Source organism: Littorina saxatilis, linkage group LG1 (genome assembly GCF_037325665.1).
Source record: "Littorina saxatilis isolate snail1 linkage group LG1, US_GU_Lsax_2.0, whole genome shotgun sequence".
Lineage (NCBI taxonomy): Eukaryota > Metazoa > Mollusca > Gastropoda > Littorinimorpha > Littorinidae > Littorina > Littorina saxatilis.
Window position 1 is genome coordinate 14,339,273 of NC_090245.1, and position 21,901 is coordinate 14,361,173.

Below are 21,901 nucleotides of genomic sequence, written 5' to 3' on the forward strand. Positions count from 1 at the left end.
ACAATCAGTACAACGAGAACAATTCCTAGACTACTTTTCTTCACATGCGCATCCCGAAGCCGATCATCCAGTATTTTGACACAAGATTGCAGTTTTTGTCAGTAAACATTGAAAGAAGTATGTGTTTTAAATGACTGTATTGGTAAAATTAATTAACGGTGCAACGGAAGTGTCTGAAACATGTTTGAATCATGGATGTTCAAATGCTGTGTGGAGTACGCTCATTTTTTTGAAAATACATACTTTTTGTTTGAGAATACTCCAAGTGCAAAACGTGGGTTCCCAGGTCTGACACATACACGCACGCACACACACACGTGCACACATACACACACGCTCACACACACGTGCGCGCGCGTTGACACAATGGTTTAGGAAAGTCGTTCATCTCTGTACTTTTCAAGGAAGAGTACATTTTATTTTGATCTAAAGTTCATTGCGTATGCACTACACACATGCTAGATGGCATACATACATAAAATCTAACCATTACACCTACGGCCCGGCCACAACCGGTCTTTTTGCTAGAGTGAGTGAGTGTTTGTTATTGTATGTATGTGTGAGATTGTGTTCCTGTGTGTGTGTCCCTGTTTCGGTTTCTCTGTGTATCTGTGTGTGTGAGTGTGTGTGTGTGTGTGTGTGTGTGTGTGTGTGTGTGTGTGTGTGTGAGTGTGTGTGTGTGTGTGTTTATCCGTTTGTGTTTATCCGTGTGTGTATGCGTGTGTGTGTTTATCCATGTGTGTGTGTGTGCGTGCGTGTGTGTGTGTTTATCCGTGTGTGTGTGCGTGTGCGTGTGTGTGTTTATCCATGTGTGTGTGTGCGTGTGCGTGTGTGTGTGTGTTTATTCGTTTTTGTGTATCCGTGTGTGTGTGTGTGTGTGTGTTTATCCGTTTGTGTTTATTCGTGTGTGTGTGTGCGTGTCTGCTTATGTCTATCTGTCTGTCTGTCTGTGTATGTCCATGAGTCCGTGTGTTTAACAATCAGTATATCTTGCCATGCAGACGCCTGGACGTCGAATTACAACATGTATAGTTTCCATTTAAAAAAAAACACATTAAAATCCATTAAATATAGAACAATGATACAAAGGTAAGATCATACGCACAAGCCGTTACGCTTTTTGACAAACCATCGACTCCAAGCAAGAATCAAACCGTTATAGCATGTCAAAACACAGGATGAGGGCACCCGTAAACGTCAGTATGGCGATGCCCACGCCTCCCACATACCTGGATGACTGTCTGACATCTTCTGCACTCTCTTTCTTGCGGCGCGTCGAGGATAGAGCAGACCTTTCCACAAGAAGCTCCTGCGACAAGTGATTGAGAATCTTGGGTTGCTTTGAGTCCAACAATCCAAAAAACAGATAGACTGCTAACGTTCCACGCTCTTAACTAAAAACAAGTCGCGTAAGGCGAAATTACTACATTTAGTCAAGCTGTGGAACTCACAGAATGAAATTGAACGTAGTCCGCCGCTAGTGCAAAAGGCAGTGAAAGGGACGAGCCTGTTTGGTGCAGTAGCGGTTGTGCTGTGCTTCATAGCACGCTTTACTGTACCTCTCTTCGTTTTAACTTTCTGAACGTGTTTTTAATCCAAACATATCATATCTATATGTTTTTGGAATCAGGAAGCGACAAGGAATAAGATGAAAGTGTTTTTAAATTGATTTCAAAAATTTTATTTTGATCATAATTTTTATATTTTTAATTTTCAGAGCTTGTTTTTAATCCAAATATAACATATTTATATGTTTTTGGAATCAGGAAATGATGAAGAATAAGATGAACGTAAATTTGGATCGTTTTATAAAAATAATTAGTTTTTACAAGTTTCAGATTTTTAATGACAAATGTCATTACATGTAATTAATTTTTAAGCCACCAAGCTGAAATGCAATACCGAAGTCCGGCCTTCGTCGAAGATTGTATGGCCAAAATTTCAATCAATTTGATTGAAAAATGAGGGTGTGACAGTGCCGCCTCAACTTTTACAAAAAGCCGGATATGACGTCATCAAAGGTATTTATCAAAAAAAAGAAAACAAGGTCCGGGGATATCATTCCCAGGAACTCTCATGTCAAATTTCATAAAGATCGGTCCAGTAGTTTGGTCTGAATCGCTCTACACACACACACACACAGGCACACACACACACACACACACACATTCACACACACACACACACACACACACACACACACACACACACACACACACACACACACACACACATACACCACACCCTTGTCTCGATTCCCCCCTCTACGTTAAAACATGTAGTCAAAACTTGACTAAATGTAAAAACACAAGAATTGTAGGTTATTGGAACGTTTAATTATTGACAAAACAAAACGTTACTTTGAGTCTGAGATAACTGCTCACGTTCCAAAATTCAGAATTAAAAAACAAGAATTGTAGGTTATTGGAAACGTTTAATTATTGTCAAAAAAACCCACGTTTGCTTTGAGTCGTAGATGATGATTTGGTTGCTTGAAGGGTACACAATCTTTCCTGTAAATACCGTTCGGCTTACAACCTCAGTTCTGACCAGGCTTTTACAGGCTACAAGAAAATCCCTCCTTTTAGACAAATACCAAAACAAAACAATTCAACATCCTGACTGCTGCCTGTAAGAGAAAAAATATACATATTTTATACTATTTTAAACTTATATATATATATATGTATATATAAAAAAAACTCAGTGACCACGGCAGTAGTTAATTAACTAACACGTTTACTAGATAGATAAGTAGGGGAAAGGCTCCTAATATGGACCGGCTCCTAATATGGACCACCTCCTGTTCTGACAAACTAACGGCGCTGGAGCGCTCAAAACAATTTCATTCGCTTTGTTCACCCTCTCCGGATAAGTTGCACATGTCAAAACAGTTGCAGAAACACAAACCTCAAAACCATAAGGCTTTTTCGCTTTTTTTCACTTTTGGCAGCGTTCACTCTAAATTTGCCGCCTAAAACGGACTCGTTTCTGCCCACAGCCAAAGCTTTCATAACACAAAAATGGCTATATATGACAGCTAAGACAGTATTTGTTACATTTTAACAGTGTGTACCCCGAGTTTCTACTGCAAACAAAAAATAATAGCAAAACCTCAAAATATGTGTGAGTCCCCTAATATGGACCACCTTCAACAAATCGAAGAAAATAAAAACTAAAGGCAATTTCAATTAATTCAATAAGAAGCTTGCTGAAAATAACCTATAACTAGCCCTCGAGATTTCAACAAAATATAACAAATAGTCTATTTTTTGTGGAAGTTGATAATTTCACTTATTTTCACTCTTGTTTTTGATAAGCTTCTTCAATTTCCTGGTATGCTTCAAATAATGCTCTCATCAACCCGAAACAGCTAAATCTAAAGCATATTTTAATTAGTCTGACTTGCACACTAAGTTGTAATTTTTTTGAAGTTTTGGGGGCTTTTTACAGTGATTCGGGAAGGCCGCTTCACTGGTCCATATTGGGCGCCCAGGCTCCTAATATGGACCATTAATTTGTGATTTTTTTCTGTATTTCATTTTTTCTGAAGGTCTATCAAAGCTATTTCACTCTAATTAGGCCTAACGGTTAAACTAAGAGAGAAGGACTACCCGAACCACAAAATGAAACTTCTTCGCAAGAAAATGAGCTAGTTATCAGCAATAAACAATAAGTGGTCCATATTAGGGGCCCTTCCCCTACATAGATAACCGAAAAACTAACCAAAACTGTCATTAATTTTAAGAAGACAAGAGCCGGCTGACTACAAACACACATACACACTCATACACACACAAACATACACACAAACTCCTGCACACACATACACACACACTCTCTCTCTCCCTCTCTCTCTCTATTTTACACACACACACACACACACACACACACACACACACACACACACACGAGTACAGAGTCATGCACGCGCGCACACACACACAAATACACACACACACACACACACACACACACACACACACACACACACACACACACACACACACACAATCAATCAATAAGAAGCTTATATCGCGCGTATCCCGTGGGTACAGTTCTAAGCGCTTGTCGAAGAGTTGTCAACACAGGACTAACAGAAAAAAAAATATTTAAAAAAAATAACATCTACAGACGGACACACTAGCAGACCCTAATAAACATATACAACAAACAACTGTTTAACAACAATGTACACATCAATAGTACACACACACACACACACACACACACACACACACACACACACACACACACACACACACACACACAAACAGTAACACTAACACATGTTCACACAATGAACACACACACCGCGCGAGAGAGAAAGACTACAGGGAGGCATGACGTCATGATGCATTAATTGACGTCAAAGACTTTCGACCGTGACGTAATCTTCTTACGCGAGCTTTATCCATAGACTTGGAAACTACGGAATTTCTACCCGTACAAAGCGGCCTTGGGTGGCGTTTGCTCAAAAAAATGGGGGCGCCTATTGCACCCACCGTATTTTAGTTAGTATGTTCCCAATTTTTGATGAACTTCCATCTCCAACTGTAGCCCCTGATCGGGCACAACGAATCCTTCTTTATCATGTATTATTGGTATAAACATTTCTCAAGTCGATTACAGTACATAGCGATACCTCCAGCTTCGCTGGGATAAACAAACAATTGTTAATTTATTCGAAGAATAACCTGCAGCTGTGGAGTAACATTTTTCGAACAGGAAAATGTTCGTGGAATTACATTTTCGTGCTGGGAGTAGTTTTTTCGTACGTCGAAAAGAGAAAAGTATTCCACGAAGTATTTACTCCGGAGTAAAAATTCATTACTATACTTTTACTCGGACTAATATTTTGTTGAGTAACGTTTCGTTGTAAGAGTAATTTTTTTTCGTTTCTTTAATTGTGGAGTTCTTTCTCCTACGAAAGGTGTACTCGGAGTAAGAATGTCGTGACGAGATTTTTTACTCCGGAGTTAACTTTTCGTGGAGTACTTTTTCGTATTACACCGGCTAGACCTTTGTCAGGCAAATACAATTTTAGAGCTCCTAGGGCTAGTCGATCATAATCGTTTGTAAGTTTGAGGTATCTTAAATTCTCGGGAATTAATTTTTCGGGCGCCTTTGGGCAAAACTGTTCTACAGTAACGTCCCTTGCTTGATGACAAATATGGCGGCTAGTTCAAGCTTGGTCAGTCAAACGCAAGCTAGCCAAGCAGTTAAGGGCGAGCTAAAAGTTCCTGTAGGTCAAATCGTTGTCAGTGGAAGATGGAAAAGAACAGACTTAGTTTCTGCGTTACAGAGTAAGCTCACATTCTGTTTTGTATAGGTGATTCTGAGCGTGGCAGTGGGTGGATGATGTGATGTATTTCCAATACTATTTCTATTAGTATTAATTACTATTTTTGTTGAACAAAAAATGTTTCGTCCCTGTGGAGTGGGTTCTATCATTGTCAATAACGTCTGTGTGTGTGTAGGCGTGAGTGTGTGTGTGTGTGTGTGTGTGTGTGTGTGTGTGTACGGCGTGTGTGTGCGTGCGTGCGTGCATGCGTGTATGTGCAACGGGTTGTACCTCAATTGTCAATAACGTATCTGTGCAATGTGTGTGTTGTGTGTGTGTGTGTGTCACTGTGTGTGAGTGCATCACATGCCTGCCTACCACTATACCTGCCCTGTAGTATAGTACTAAACTTCACCAATAAATTATTGCAACAAATTTCTCACCCAAATTAAATAAAAGCATTAATAATTCTGTCATTTCATTCAAATTTTATATGCCAGTTAAGGCCGTTCATTTGACTATCTGGATCATCTTTCGGATTAAAAATGTCTTTTTCAGGGATTAAGAGACCGCCGCTCAAATAAGGGTACCCTCGAAACGACTGGACAAAAACGGAGAGGCCCAATTAAAAATCAACACAAAATCACAATAGGCAAAACTTTGCAACTTTATGCGAGAAGAAAGCCAAATTAATTATCTACCCCAAACAGGTTGTTTTGTTTAGCTAGCTTGCGTATTTTGTGTGGGATTAATATCACCTCCAAGCTAGGTCATGTTGTTGTAACTGATCAGGCAGAAACCCCATTCAACTACCCAACCCTCGTTTATCTGAATCTTGTCATGTCATCATTTTCAAAATTCTGTAACAGAAAGTCTGTTCGATTGATTTCTCTCATTTTTGTCTCACTTGTTTCAGCACATTCTGAAATTATTGCAGACAAAATATTAGCAAAATGTCAGCGAAATCGATTTTCGGGGTCAATCGCTGTCATGTCGGATGGTTTTAATGAGTGCTGAATTCCTTGCAAGATGGTGACTGGATTTGATATATTTACACAGATGCTGTACAGGTGCAATATGAGGACAGTCTTGGAGTTGTGGATTTTCATCCAGCCAGTTATGTGGGCGTGATTTATGTTTCGGAGGCTGACATTGTCGGCGCCACGGGTTACAAGAAAAAGTGTGCAAAACTCAGAATGGTAAAGTCAGATTCAGAACTTGTTCTCCTTTGTTTTGTCTTGGTGTGATATGTGTGATGTCTTAAATATTTCTCCAACTTACTATCAAGGTCTGTCATTTGATGTCACAATTCATGCGTATCCGCCCATGGAGAATAATTACACCGGTGCGTGACTTACAGTATTATGGTGACTCTGCAAACATTGTCTGAGCTCATTTCATTTCCACACCTGTCAACTATCTATTTTGTCTGCATGGCTCCGGCATATATATGTGCTTTTGCCCTCCAGACGCCACTTGACACTTAAGAATTGCCGCTCAAGCACGCAAACAACAGACCTCAATAGTTATAAATGCAATGTTTAAAATCTGTTTAGTTTAGTTAGTTATTTTTGGGCACAAAACTCCTATCACAGACTTCTGTTTGATCTGGATCTCTTGTATTCTTGTAATCAGCAAGCAAATAGTAATTTAAACTTATATTTTTTAAGCTTAATTTGATCTGAAACTAATCATTCTATCTTCTCGCTCTTGTTATGCTTGTTAACTTAGAGTATCTGCTGATTCAGTTCAGTCGACTTGCTCAAGTTGCTGAAATTGCTGGGGAGGGGTGTCTGAGCTTAAGCCAATTTTACTTGCTTGCAAGTCTTCTGTCCTTCCATTCTATTCTCATGTTGTGTGTATATATATCCTCAGGCCAACAAAGTGCGTGGTGTGGTTCTGGTTGAGCGCACGACAGCCAGTGCACAGTATTTTGCTGACCTGCAGAGGGTGTGTGGGCTGGAGATGGGTCTGATGGTCATCCCAGTCACTGGACAGGAGCAGGCTGCAGGCATTTTGGTGCAAATGGTCAGCTATAAATCTGAAGTACATGTATTATTAATGAGAAAAATGGTAGAGGGATAAAAATGTGTCTTTCATGAAGTACTAACTACATTCGGGTTGTACTATATACAGGAGAAATATTCCGGTAATCACCCAATAGAGCCCCACTGCATGAAGTTTGTCACCACACTGCCTGAATCTCATATGGTTACTCTTATTTCAGTATGTGATGTCGCTTTTACAGGGGTATATCGGGAGATAGCCAACATTCATTACAATGAGTAAGGCTGATGGGGTCTATGTCGACCAAAAGAGTGGGATTCCCTGTAGGTGGAGTTCCTGTAGGGGGATTCCTTGTATACAGGGAATACCACAGGGTCTAGGTCCTGTAGTGTTTCGCTGATATCGCTGAAAGTCACGTGATGCCAAGCGACATCGGTAGAAATGTTGATGTTTTTCTATCTTTTTTGATATTTCTTAGCAATTCGAGCATGGTTTGCAAGTTTTATTGAAAAACTCCACCCTGTGGGAATCCCTGTATACAGGGAATCCCCCTACAGGAACTCCACCTACAGGGAATCCCACTCTTTTGATCGACATAGACCCCATCAGCATGAGTAAGGCTTGTTTGAACTTATTTCAGGGGAATATAATATGTTACATGTACATACTTTTTAATTTTGGTCTGAAAGTCGTCGTCTTGCATCATAATTTTATGTCTGCAAACACTGTGTAAAGATGAGCTTGATATACTATCAATCAATCAATCAATGAGGCTTATATCGCGCATATTCCGTGGGTACAGTTCTAGGCGCTCTGCAGTGATGCCGTGTGAGATGAAATTTTATATGGCCAGTAATTGCAGCCATTTCGGCGCATATTTACCTTTCACGGCCTATTATTCCAAGTCACACGGGTATAGGTAGACAATTATTAACTGTGCCTAAGCAATTTTGCCAGGAAAGACCCTTTTGTCAATCGTGGGATCTTTAACGTGCACACCCAATGTAGTGTACACGGGGGGGGGAGTTCGGACACCGAAGAGAGTCTGCACACAAAGTTGACTCTGAAATAAATTTCCGCCGAACCTGGGATCGAACTCACGCTGACAGCGGCCAACTGAATACAAATCCAGCGCGCTACCAACTGAGCTATATCCCCGCCCCAGTATGTACCTGCATCTTGATTTAACTGTTGTGCAGGTGCACGCAGAAGGCAAACAGGACAACAATATGTTCAGGAAGCCAGCAAAACAAGCCATTAACCTTGATGATGCAATTCTAGCCACACTACAGACTGTACCAAAACTGGGTGACATCAAAGCTAGACAACTGCTTGCCAAATTTAGAAGTAAGAGTTTTCACTCTGATGCAAAGTAAAAGTAGGGCTTTTTATGTCAAAATATTTTCTCTGTGTGTGTGTGTGTATGTTTAGGTGTGTGTGTGGGGGGGGGGGGACTGAGGGGTGTCTTGGTGTGTGTACCTCAGCAACATGACAGCAATTTCATTGGAGGGGAGGATTATTTGTAGATTCATTTAAATAATTTATTGAAAATTAAATGCATATTTATGTAGCAGTCATGAACTGTAAACTTCTGGCTGTTGTGAGTTTGTGTGCGTGTCTGCTGATCAGCATGTGTATACATCCTTTTTTACATTTAGTCATTTGATAAGGAGGGTTTTCTGGTGGTGTGAAGCTTCAGTAATGGCTACCAGGTGCATTTATTGTGGATTTAAATATGAAATGTTATTGTTAGCTTTTAGTGACAACCTTACCTTCTGTGGAAGAACGTTACTCATGAGGTCTTTTTTTCTTCAGGTTTGCATGGAATCAGTTCAGCTAGCCAGCAGGTGATTAACTGATGTTTTTTTGGTTCCGTCATCAATGTAGACAAGTTTTGTTATTGCTCTTTTAAAACACATTATTATTGTTCTCTTTGTTGCTGATTTTAATTGAAGATGATTCTCTTTTATTTTCCAATACACTTCTTTTCAAACTCTGTAAAAGATTTTGTATTGACTATTGGTGATTTTAAGGATCATTCTCCATTGTCTTACAATACACTTCTTTTCAAACTCTGTTTGTATACGATTGCATGGCTTGGTCTGTATACACCCACAAGCAATTGTGCAAACATTTGGAGGCAGTCCAAAGAACACAGTGAGCAACTCATTCGTTTAATGGTTTTCAAACACACCAAGCACAATTACATTTATTGCTCATTAACCTTCTTCTTGTGCACCAGAAGGAAAATCTTATTCATCGATGTTGGTCTTTTGTTTTATCATAGGATCTAGCACAAGTCCTTGGACAAGCGTGTGCTCGAAATGCCTGGCAGTTTTTCCACGGTAAGTGTGTGTATGTGAGTGACATTTAGTAAGTAAACGAACAGGATTTGTGAATCTATAACATGTACACTGGATGAAAACAGATGAAATTCGAACAATAGACATGTGTTTGTCCTTTTCTCAGTGTGACCTTTGTTGTTTGTGAGTGTGCGTGCGTTTTATTTTATGAAGATTTTCCTTCTTTTTCACAAATTTCACATGAATTAAATTAACAACACACTCAACATTATACACATACTAATTGTTTTGGGAACTTGGGGTTTAGAATGATAATTTAAAGATTGAAGTCCTTTTTTTAGTTGACATACCCTAGACCACTTTTTCCTTTTGCAGGGCCAGTGAGCTGACTAGAACAGGGGAGAGGGAGAACTGAATTGAAATGACTTAAGCGATGAAGGAAATACCCCCAGGTATCCATCAGATATGAATTTGCTTTGACTTATACCAGCGCTGACGGAAAAAATGAGCGCATCAGTCTACAACGCATAGGACAGGCCATGGCATTTTGAAAGCACAGTGTTATGGATTTGCAACAGCTATGCTGGTGTCTGACAAAAAACTCCATCTCTAAACCTTGCGCTCGTGTAGCTACGAAAAACTATGCTGTAAATGTACTTTTTCCTCAAGTGAATAACCAATTTAGACACCATAGTCTTTTTCTTTCATTCCTGAGCAGGAGATTTGACATAAGAAGGGAAAACAAATTTGTTAGATGTGTTAAAAACAAATTTGTGAGGAGATATGTCACAATGTGAATGTTTACATAAAGTAAGAATTTTGTCACTTCAGTTTGTCCAGTGGATACATTTGTGAGTCGGTTCACTTGTACATTTTGAGTTACTCTTAAGTATAAATTAATGTTTTAAGCATTCCCCATGAACTATTGTAAGTTAATATTAATGTGAATATTAATGCATACAAACATGTGATATTTAATAGTTTTGTGTGTGTGTGTGCATGAGATAGTCAGACAGATGTGATATTTAATAGTTTTGTGTGTGTGTGTGCATGAGATAGTCAGACAGATAGAGAGGGAAGGGGGTGGGGGGGGGGGGGGGTGGTGGGAGAGAGAGAGAGGGAGATGGGTAAATAAGAAAAATACTACTGAAACTGTGGTATTCTGCTTGTTTTTGTGTGTGTTTTTTAGAACTTCAGTGTCACTCTTGTGGTGACTATGTATACATGTGGTATACTGTACTATTGCCTCCTCTCTCTCCCCTCTCACACACATGCACATCCTGCATTGCGTGCGCACGCATACACACACACACACACACACACACACACACACACACTGACACACACACACACAACTGAGCCAAAAGCAAGGTATGGACTCATTTGGCTGGTTCCAAAGGACACCTGCTAAGAAGGAACACGTTGTGCTGCTGCCACTGTAAGGGAAAGAGGCTAGGTCGTTACGTTATGAACTTCTGTGGGCACACACAAACGTAACAACGGGGGGCGGGGGACGATGTTTTTTTTTACTAAATCTTTGGCATAGTTGCACACTGTCTGGAACTTTTTTTAATTTCGCCGCGGATTTTATGCCCAGACTTTCGCTACCACGGAGAATTGTATCAGACGATCCAAGGGAAACAACTCTGAAATAGTTGACGTTGTAAGCGACAGCAGGAAGTTCAACCGGAGGTCGCTTATTACTTCAGAAGCCGCATAAGGATCATCCACGTACAAAATGATTAGTTAGTTGAATCGAACGTAGAGAAGACAAGTCAACGCCTGAAAATGGCGACACGAAGTCTTACTGAAGTGTTCATCTTAATGAGGAACAATGCACTTCAAAGCAGGCACATCTTTTCCGAGCAGGTGCGTGATTCTGTTTCTCTCTGCTCTACTCTACTCTCTCTCTCTCTCTCTCTCCCTCTCTCTCTCTCTCTCTCTCTCCCTCTCTCTCTTAGTCTTGGTCTTATTCCTTGATTTCCTACACTGTTCATTGTTGTGATCAACATAAATGATACTGGATTTGTCAGCAGTGTAGATAAGCATTAATACATAAACTGTTTCAAATATTTTCTCACATGAGATGAGGAAAACTAGTGGGACGTTGTCAGTATTGAGTATTCTTAAACTATGATAAACAAGACACTATAGTAGCAGAACTGATGCCTACACGACTGAACAGATGCAGTTTGATTTTGAACAAGAGTAAGCTCTAGTTCAAAATGGTTTTAGTTTTACATTTGATGATTTACGTGGATACATTTTATTTGTGTTTTAAATCAATCCTCAGACGGCTGATGACCGAACATCACTCATGGCAAGCGCTCACATTGATCCAGAGTCAGGTTTGGCTTCAACTCGAGCGTCAGCACTGCCACCAGACTGGATTGATAAGGTCACAGAGATACAGTATGACTTCACAAAGATTAAAGAAAAGAGTGAGTAGTCTATTGCACTGTTATATATATTCTGTGTAATTGCATGCACTATATGTTCTCAGGCTTAGTTCTTCAGTCATTGATGCATACTTTTTTCTTTATTTGAAGCATTGTTTTGACCACTGTCCGATAGTTTTGACACGTAGGAGCTCTTCTGACTGAATTTTTTTTTTATACTTTATACTTTCTAGATGGGACATTTATGATTATAATACAATAATACATATTTTCAGTCCAGGTCCTACTGTCCTCCCAGCTATTGTATTACTGCCTTAGTCTGGAAACAAAACTGCACTCTTAAGACGTCTGACGTCTATTACCACTCCAAGTCCAATTGCCTCAGACTACACGCCTCTCCCCGACCCTTACCCCATCTTAATCCCCTTTTTGTCACAATTCAATACTTGAGCCTTAACCCATTTGTGAGTTGTAGTTGTCCTGCATTACAGTTTAGAATTAAGTGGTTAATCTTAAAAATACTTGAGGGACTTGATATTATTATTAAAATTGAAAACAAAATCAAAAGTAAGAAGAATGTGCTCTGAAATTATGAAAAGGTGATTACATTTTTTTTTCATGCTGTGGAGTATCTAATGCAAAATCTTAAGATGAAAAAGTTTGTGTCAAGTTCAAAATTGTACGTTTTCACTTGCAGTGAAGGAATTGTCGTCTCTTCATGACAAACACCTCAACCGACCCACCATGGATGACAGTGTGGATGAGGAGCATGCCATTGATATTCAAACACAGCAAATCACTCAGGTAAACCCTCACAGACACTTCAACCTTGAACTTTGGCCTGGCCTTCTCCATTTTCCTCACAGTCACAGACAGCTGAGTCAATCATGTCTATTTTGTTCTTCTTTTTTTGTGCGTGTGTGTGTTTTGGGGTTTGTTGTTTTGGGGGGGGAGGGGGGGATTTTCTTGTCTGTTTTTTTCCCGTTGGTTTGCCAAGCAACAAAATATCTGTGGTGTTGTTAGCCATGTCTGATTCATAATTTAAAGCTGCCTTTTTGGCCTTGTAGTAAACCATTACATGAATGATAATAGAGCTTTTACAATGACACGCTTCTCAGACTTTTTCACCTGTGCACATATTGCAGTTTTGAAGGTTGGATTTTGACTGCTGGGAAGTGGGAATATTGTAGCCAATCGTTGTTGTTGGTTTTTTTTTATATTTAGTCAAGTTTTGACTAAATATTTTGACATCGAGGGGGAATCGAAACAAGGGTCGTGGTGTATGTGCGTGTGTGTGTGTGTCTGTGTGTGTGTGTGTAGAGCGATTCAGACTAAACTACTGGACCGATCTTTATGAAATTTGACATGAGAGTTCCTGGGTATGAAATCCCCGAACGTTTTTTTCATTTTTTTGATAAATGTCTTTGATGACGTCATATCCGGCTTTTCGTGAAAGTTGAGGCGGCACTGTCACGCCCTCATTTTTCAACCAAATTGGTTGAAATTTTGGTCAAGTAATCTTCGACGAAGCCCGGACTTCGGTATTGCATTTCAGCTTGGTGGCTTAAAAATTAATTAATGACTTTGGTCCTTAAAAATCTGAAAATTGTAAAAAAAAAATAAAAATTTATAAAACGATCCAAATTTACGTTTATCTTATTCTCCATCATTTGCTGATTCCAAAAACATATAAATATGTTATATTCGGATTAAAAACAAGCTCTGAAAATTAAATATATAAAAATTATTATCAAAATTAAATTGTCGAAATCAATTTAAAAACACTTTCATCTTATTCCTTGTCGGTTCCTGATTCCAAAAACATATAGATATGATATGTTTGGATTAAAAACACGCTCAGAAAGTTAAAACAAAGAGAGGTACAGAAAAGCGTGCTATCCTTCTTAGCGCAACTACTACCCCGCTCTTCTTGTCAATTTCACTGCCTTTGCCATGAGTGGTGGACTGACGATGCTACGAGTATACGGTCTTGCTGAAAAATGGCATTGCTTCAGTTTCATTCTGTGAGTTCGACAGCTACTTGACTAAATATTGTATTTTCGCCTTACGCGACTTGTTCTTCTTTTTTCCGTTCTATTTTTGTTACTCTGAATGGTAAGAGTGTTTGTCAACTACAAAAACATTGGGGTTTTTTCAAAGCGAAACTATCAGCTACATCAGATATCATGCTAAGCTATTAGTCTTACTTGTTGTTTTCATCTTTATTTTAAGGCAACCCGTTTCTTAACAATGACACTTTTTGTTTTGCAGATGTTTTCACATTGTCATCGACTTGTACAGCAAATTCGATCCCGCAGTGTTCAGGGGAGGCAACAGGAACAGAAGATGGCAACAAACATTGTCGTTTCCCTTGCAAGAACTCTCCAAGAATTATCAACAAATTTTAGACGTAGCCAGTCCACATATTTAAGAAGTAGGTGCTTTTTACTAGTTACTTAACAGTCTTTCTGTTTTTGTCTTCTTAAAGTTCTTTTGTAGTATGTATGGCTTTCTTCTTTTTTTCGTTCGGCAGTGCGCCGCAGGTTCTCCAGATTGCCGTAGAGATTTGGTCCATGGGGGTGGGGTCTGGCCAGCCAGCATATGGCGTTCAACACGATTGCTTTCCATTTCTTTAAAACTGACTATCAGTTGATTTGTGCTTTGTCGGTGTCAGAGAGGTGGAAATATTCTTCATGTTGCTGTGCTGTCTGTTGATTTCAGACATGACAAATACCCCCCGCGGGTTAGAGGGAAGAATTTACCCGATGCTCCCCAGCATGTCGTAAGAGGCGACTAACGGATTCTGTTTCTCCTTTTACTCTTAAGTGTTTCTTGTATAGAATATAGTCAATGTTTGTAAAGATTTTAGTCAAGCAGTATGTAAGAAATGTTAAGTCCTTTGTACTGGAAACTTGCATTCTCCCAGTAAGGTCATATATTGTACTACGGTGCAAGCCCCTGGAGCAATTTTTGAGTCACTTGAGAAAAAGTGACTCTATGTAATCGGTCAGTGTTAGTCTGTCCGACCGTCCGGCCGGCCGGCCGTCCGGCCGGCCGTCTGGCCGGCCGTCCGTAGACACCACCTTAACGTTGGACTTTTCTCGGAAACTATCAAAGCGATCGGGCTCATATTTTGTTTAGTCGTGACCTCCAATGACCTCTACACTTTAACGATGGTTTCGTTGACCTTTGACCTTTTTCAAGGTCACAGGTCAGCGTCAAAGGAAAAATTAGACATTTTATATCTTTGACAAAGTTCATCGGATGTGATTGAAACTTTGTAGGATTATTCTTTACATCAAAGTATTTACATCTGTAGCCTTTTACGAACGTTATCAGAAAAACAAGGGAGATAACTAGCCTTTTCTGTTCGGCAACACACAACTTAACGTTGGGCTTTTCTCGGAAACTATAAAAGTGACCGGGCTCAAATTTTATGTGAACGTGACTCATTGTGTTGTGAATAGCAATTTCTTCCTGTCCATCTGATGCCTCATATAATATTCAGAACTGCGAAAATGACTCGATCGAGCGTTTGCTCTTCTTGTTTGATTAGTGCTTCTGTGAACAAGAAACACTTAACAAGTGGCTCTATCCCATCTCCCCCCCTTTCCCCGTCGCGATATAACCTTCGTGGTTGAAAACGACGTTAAGCACCAAATAAAGAAAGAAAGACATGACAAATTCTGAACACCCCCAATTGGGAAAATGCTTCTTATTTTTTGCTGTAGTGACATGTATCGTTTCGTGGCAATAATATTTCAGGCAAACATGTAGCTTTTGTTTGGGATGAGTTTATAAATCAATTGTGGCATATTTTTATTTTATTTTAAATAGTCATCATTTTTTGCTTGGAAAGTAATATAAATCTAGTGAACTTGTCATGTGTTGATCTTTTTCCCCTCCAGAATTAAAAAGTCGAGAGGAGAGATCTCAGCAGTATTTTGGAACGCACCTTGGATCTGACAGCGGGCTGTTGATGGACAGTGCCACTGGAGATGACGTTGTTTATGACAAGGTAAACATATGTCTTTTTGTGTTCTAGTAAGTATTCACATCATACTACTTAGATGATGAGGTTGGTTGGATGGAGGGGTAAACTAACATCAGTTTGCTTGTTTTCATTTCCAGCTATCATTTCTGTGAACAACATTTTGAATACAATGTAGAGGTCACGTTTTAAAGAAGCTATGGTACACGGTGGGGGGGGGGGGGGGGGGGGGGGATGAGGGTGGGTGGAGGGCGGAATGGGTGCAGGTGGAGGGGGGCGGATGGATACATTGATACAGTTTTCAGATCCGAGCAGAATCGTAAGAAGGACTGTGTTTTTAAGCTTGCTCTTCTAGGATAAAGGGCTCATCATTATATTTAACTCTTTCCTTGGATACTGTCATTCAGGGCGTCACAAATCATGTTTAGCTGGCTTTCTTTGGATGCAGGGCTTCACCACTGCTCAGATTCAGATGGTGGATGAGAACAGCACCCTGGTCCACCATCGAGAGCATGAGATCAGTCAGATTGTGCGCTCAATACAAGACCTCAATGACATCTTCAAAGACCTGTCCGGCATGATTGTTGATCAGGTTTGTTTGCTGTTCGTTTTACCCTCCCTTACTTTATTCTGTGTGTGTGTGTGTGTGTGTGCATTTGTGTTTGCGCTGATGCGTTTTACAGTCTGTTGGCATGTGCTATCAATATATTTATGTTGCTGTCCATCTGTCTTTCTATATATATATGTATGTGATTATATGTGTTTGATAGTCGAGTGTATGTGGTTGTTTCTTACCGTTTACCTTTGTGTTGCTGTCTATCTGTTTTTTTCTAAATGTGTGTGTGTGTGTGTGTCTGTCTGTCTGTCTGTCTGTCTGTCTACCCCCAACCCCCACCACACTCCCCCTTCCAAAAAGAAAAAAATCAACCAAAAAAAGCAAAACACTACCCCCCCTCCCTCCTCCAACACCCTACTTCATTACACATTTCATGTATCTAATATTGAGATGAGACAAAGTGTCAAGTAAAGTTCTGTAACATGTTGGATCATCAAAAATATGAGCTTGCGGTGATCATTCTTTTTTTGAGGATGAAAGTCGCTTGTTCATTTCAATGCTTGTTATTCTCTCAGGTGCCAGGAGAATGGTTCCCAATAACTCTCACTTACTCTATTACACATGTCGTAAGCATTTAGAGTGCTTCCTTCCCGTTGCTTATCAGATGTTGGTTCATCACTGGATCTTTGTGGTTTGATGACAGGGAACGATACTTGATCGGATTGACTACAACATTGAGCACTCTACGGTTGCCGTGGAGAAGGGCCTACAGCAGCTCCAGAAGGCGGAGAAATATCAGAAGAAAAATCGCAAGATGTTGTGCATCATGGTCCTGGCCCTAGTCGTCGTCATTCTCATCATCACTCTCATCGCCGTCAAGAGCTAGCGATGATTTCAATAGGACCACACAGACAAACAAAACACACACACACACAAATTATGTGGGAATGCTCTCTAGTGGTACAGTGGTACCTGTTACAAAAGGACTCCCTTGGGACCAGCTAAACGTTTCCCTACATTTCAGGTGGCCTGTCATAACAGGTATCTTTTGGTAGAAATAATTTTTAAAAAAAGGGACAACAGGTGTCCTTTTAAGGGAGGTGTCTTCTCATTGGAAAAGGGACGTCACAATGTGTCCTTCAATGGCTTCATTGGGAGGCGTCTTCTCATGAGAGGAGCCTCAAATCACAGATACCACTGTACGTGTATGTCAAAGTTTGAGTGTCAGAGTTCGGGAATTTGGGGATTGCTTGCAATGGGGGTTTACAGCAATTGTGATTTGTCTAGCAAAACTGTCAAAGAGGATTTTTTCTTGCTGTAATGTCAGATGTCCTCTGCCTCCGTATCACATCACATGTACTTTTAGTTTTATAGCGTGCACATGTGTCTTGGTGTGTGTGTGTGTTTGTGTGTATGCTTAGGTTTATGCGTTATTCCTGTGTTTTTCACATATCAATTATCAGCACCTTTGATGTGCTGCTGTGAAGAAGAAGTATGTTTTTATTGGGGGGAATTGATGAAATGTACGGGGTTGTCACTCAGAAATCAAAACGCCTCCCTGGAAATTGTTGCTTGAATGTCCAGACTGGTCACAAAGTAAGTTTCGTTCGAAGGAAATAGAGTGTTGATTTCTCATACGGTACAGCTGTGCATACAAGTTTGCACCTGTTTTGAGTGGCCATAAATTGAGATCCCGCAGGCTAGAAATGTTTGTGAGCTTAGTTAGGGGAGCATACCCTCAAGTAAAATGAAAACTATTTGTATTATTATTATTGAATGTGACCACTTTCCTCATTCCCTGCCATCAACAGCGAGGAATTCTTGTTGCAACATACCATGTTTCACCCACCGTTCAGTAATACTAGCTTGTTGTATGATTTATTCCAACATTATTTTTAATCTTTCCAAAATCTGAACAAAATTATATCTCAAAGATACTCCAAATAGCCCAGAGAGAATTTTCTTCAGCTCTGTGTTGAGATTAGGTTGAGACTAACATACTTTTTTGTTACACGCCTAATATTTTTGATACTGTCTTATTTTGGATGTGTCAACAATAAAACAAGGGAATAATAAAGTAGATGAAGTTTTAGTTTGTTCTAGCGTAGCTTTGACAAATTATTCAATTTCAGCCTTGGATTTTCTCATCACCGAGAAAATTTGCAATAGTGATAAATCTTGCTAAAGGCGGTAAATCGGCTGTCTGTAACATATGAATCGTCTGTGTGCCTATGCCAGAGCTGCCAACTGCTACGCTTTTGGCGCAGCATGCTACGTTTTAAAATCAATTGCTACGCCAAACTAAGGATTGCTACGCTTAAACAAATAATAACAAGCATGCTAACAGTTCCCTCTTTATGAGAGTCCCGGTACTCATTTCTGCCTTCCACTCCGTGTGGCGGTCATAAAATAGGTCATAAAACATCTAAACTGAAAAGTGGTACTGCAAATACTCTCTGAAGGGCATTTTATGTTCCTGCATTATCATGACACTTTATTGAAGATGTCTATTCTTGTGCAAGATGGCATAAATGCGGATGTGGGAATACATTTTAGAAAATGCCACTCTCAAACACCATTTGCTACGCAGAAAATTCCCAAAAGATCGAAATTGCTACTCTTGAGGCTTGACAAGGCTTGGCAGGTCTGCTCTGCTGTGTTTTATGTGATGCTAATGTCCCAAGGAGGGCATTCTAAACCTTTAGTTATTCTTGTTGCTGAGACTTAGAGGGATTCAGGAGTCTGCACGCCTATATCTGTGAATTTTGCATGTGTATACTTAATTTGCATTTATCTGTCTGACTACATTTTTCAGTTTATTGCCCTGCAGTTCTTTCCAAATTCTGTAAGAGGGAGGGTTTGAAAATATGAGGGAGAGAAAGGGGTAACGTTTAGATTTTGTGAGAATGGGGTAAATCATGTTAAAAACAATGCAGTTAACCTTGTACACTAATACAATTATAAGCCAGTTGTGTACAATTTTAGAATGCCATGCTCAAAAAGTGATCTGTTCATCCCTTTTGTTGGTAGCAATGGTTGGTGTGCATGTTTTAAAAGTCAGTCAAGGTCCAAGTAAATGCTCTTTGGTCAGTGTACTCATGTCAATGTTACATGTACAGACATTGTGTGTGGAGGCTATGAAAATGACTCAGCTGGTTGTGTGTGTGTGTGTGTGTGTGTGTGTGTGTGTGTGTGTGTGTGTGTTGTGATACTTTTCCTTTTGCTTGGTATTTATCATTCCCTCTAATTGTGGAAAGTTTCTGAACAACTCCAAAAATCCTCCAATGGTCTGATGAAGCTCATGTGATTTATTTCATTTTATGCATTATCTGTTCATGTGTGTGTGTTCGTATGGGAAGTTGTTCATTTTCTAGGATGTGTCAAGTGTCTGAAAAGATCTGTGATTAACTTACTGCATGTGTGGTTGTGTGAGTGAGTTTGACATCTGTAAGATTTAAGTGAAATGGAAGATTAGTGTGTTAATATTCAGTGTTAACGGATTTTATTTATAGACGTACGTTTGCACTGTTTTCTGCTGGTTGTTTGTGCAAGTTGGAGTTGTTTTCTCCTATTTTGTACCATTAATATCATTAACTACCTGAACATCATATGCATGTACTGGTATGCAGAGAAAGTGAGAGAGAGTGTGTGTGTGTTATTTTATAATGAATTGTTCACAGATTGCAAAAGTTCAGCCTGATAAATCTTTTTGTGTCCTTTTTTTTTTTATTGCAGCAGCAGCAAACTGAGAGAATTGTACATGTGAATGGGACATTTGTTCGTGACACTGAAAGGAAGACAGTCTGCTTTATCAGTTATGTCATATTTTCAGTTTAGTGTAGTTTATTTTAGACATTTTCAGTTTTATACATGTATCTATCAAAGGTATGGTTAACTAATTAAATTCAGCATGTTCCTTTTTGGGGGGTCAAATTATTACATGTACACATTTTTGATTGTCAAAAGGGGGAGCTTTTCAATAGCAATTATCTCATTTTTGTGACATGTTAATTGAAAATGTGCTTGATATGATGAATGTATAATTGTGTCATATTAAGAGGGACGGTTGAATGTGCCTGTGAAGTAAATTTGCACATGAATATTAGCAAGGATGGTTTATGTTTGCAAAATTCAGATCAAATCATTCCTTTATGTCTGTAACTGTGTACCATATCTGTATTATTATTATTATCGGAGGGCAGGTGCAGTACGTATTAGACATTTAAATAAATACTTGTACATTTACTACAATTTAAGTTTGATGTATATTAATAATGGTGACTGCGAGAACATTCATGGTCTATGTTGTACAATAAATACTTTTGATGTAAATATATTTTGTCGAAAGACTGACGTTAACTTGAAAAAGCATGACCCTGAGGATGTGAAAATGAGATCCATTTTAATTACTGTTTGGATTTTATTGAAGAGCTGGAGAGTTACTTCATTGATAGACCAGAGATGTGTCAAAGTATTTGTTATTCCAGCTAGACTAATTCCAGTCAATGTGGTTTTTTTAACAATACAGTCAAAACTGTCACAAATGACACCCCAAGGAACTGACCAAAAGTGGTTATTTGGTTGGGAATGGTCAGTTATAGAGAAAAAAAACCACCTCTTCTGAGGTGTGGCTGGTGTAGGCAGATGGCTATTATGGAGAGATGGAAGCTAGGGCAGGTCAATCAGTTTGTTTGTTTGTTCGTTCATGGGCTGAAACTCCCACGGCTTTTACGTGTATGACCGTTTTTACCCCGCCATTTAGGCAGCCATACGCCGCTTTCGGAGGAAGCATGCTGGGTATTTTCGTGTTTCTATAACCCACCGAACTCGGACATGGATTACAGGATCTTTTTCGTGCGCACTTGGTCTTGTGCTTGCGTGTACACACGGGGGTGTTCGGACACCGAGGAGAGTCTGCACACAAAGTTGACTCTGAGAAATAAATCTCTCGCCGAACGTGGGGACGAACTCACGCTGACAGCGGCCAATTGGATACAAATCCAGCGTGCTACCGACTGAGCTACATCCCCGCCCCAGGTCAATCAGTGAATTAAAACCCTAGCTTTAGAGAGATACCGTGGAACATGGAACCCCCTTTTAAGACCTCCAAACATCTGAGGAAAATCAGGTCTTAAAAAAGGATGGTTTCTAGTTCAAATGGGTGTACATTTACACAGGTTAGGAACAGAAAATCTAAGAAAACAGGGCCTTGAAAGGGAGGGAGTCTTAAGTGGGTGGGTGGGGGTGGGGTGGGGGGGGGGGGGCTCTTTAGAGGTGGGTTCCACCTGTATATGAAAGACCTCAACATTGTACACAGTGATGCATATTTCTGAAGTAGCAAGGCATTGCAGATGCAAGATA

General features: G+C 39.7%; 2 protein-coding genes across 2 annotated transcripts; both read left to right on the forward strand.

Annotated features, from left to right (window-relative positions):
* Nucleotides 1-5,171: 5,171 nt before the first annotated feature.
* Nucleotides 5,172-10,556, forward strand: LOC138961128 (Fanconi anemia core complex-associated protein 24-like). Its single transcript, XM_070332757.1, has 7 exons — nt 5,172-5,306; nt 6,344-6,483; nt 7,160-7,312; nt 8,491-8,638; nt 9,107-9,138; nt 9,579-9,636; nt 9,970-10,556. Exons 1-7 carry the CDS (start codon nt 5,174-5,176, stop codon nt 9,981-9,983), a joined length of 678 nt encoding a protein of 225 aa, XP_070188858.1. The 5' UTR covers nt 5,172-5,173; the 3' UTR covers nt 9,984-10,556.
* Nucleotides 10,557-11,276: 720 nt separating this feature from the next.
* On the forward strand, nt 11,277-21,476 carry LOC138962531 (syntaxin-16-like). Its single transcript, XM_070334374.1, has 7 exons — nt 11,277-11,463; nt 11,888-12,035; nt 12,691-12,797; nt 14,265-14,427; nt 15,902-16,011; nt 16,433-16,576; nt 17,244-21,476. The coding sequence occupies exons 1-7, from the start codon at nt 11,383-11,385 to the stop codon at nt 17,424-17,426; spliced, it is 936 nt and encodes a 311-aa protein (XP_070190475.1). The 5' UTR covers nt 11,277-11,382; the 3' UTR covers nt 17,427-21,476.
* The last annotated feature ends 425 nt before the right edge of the window (nt 21,477-21,901 follow it).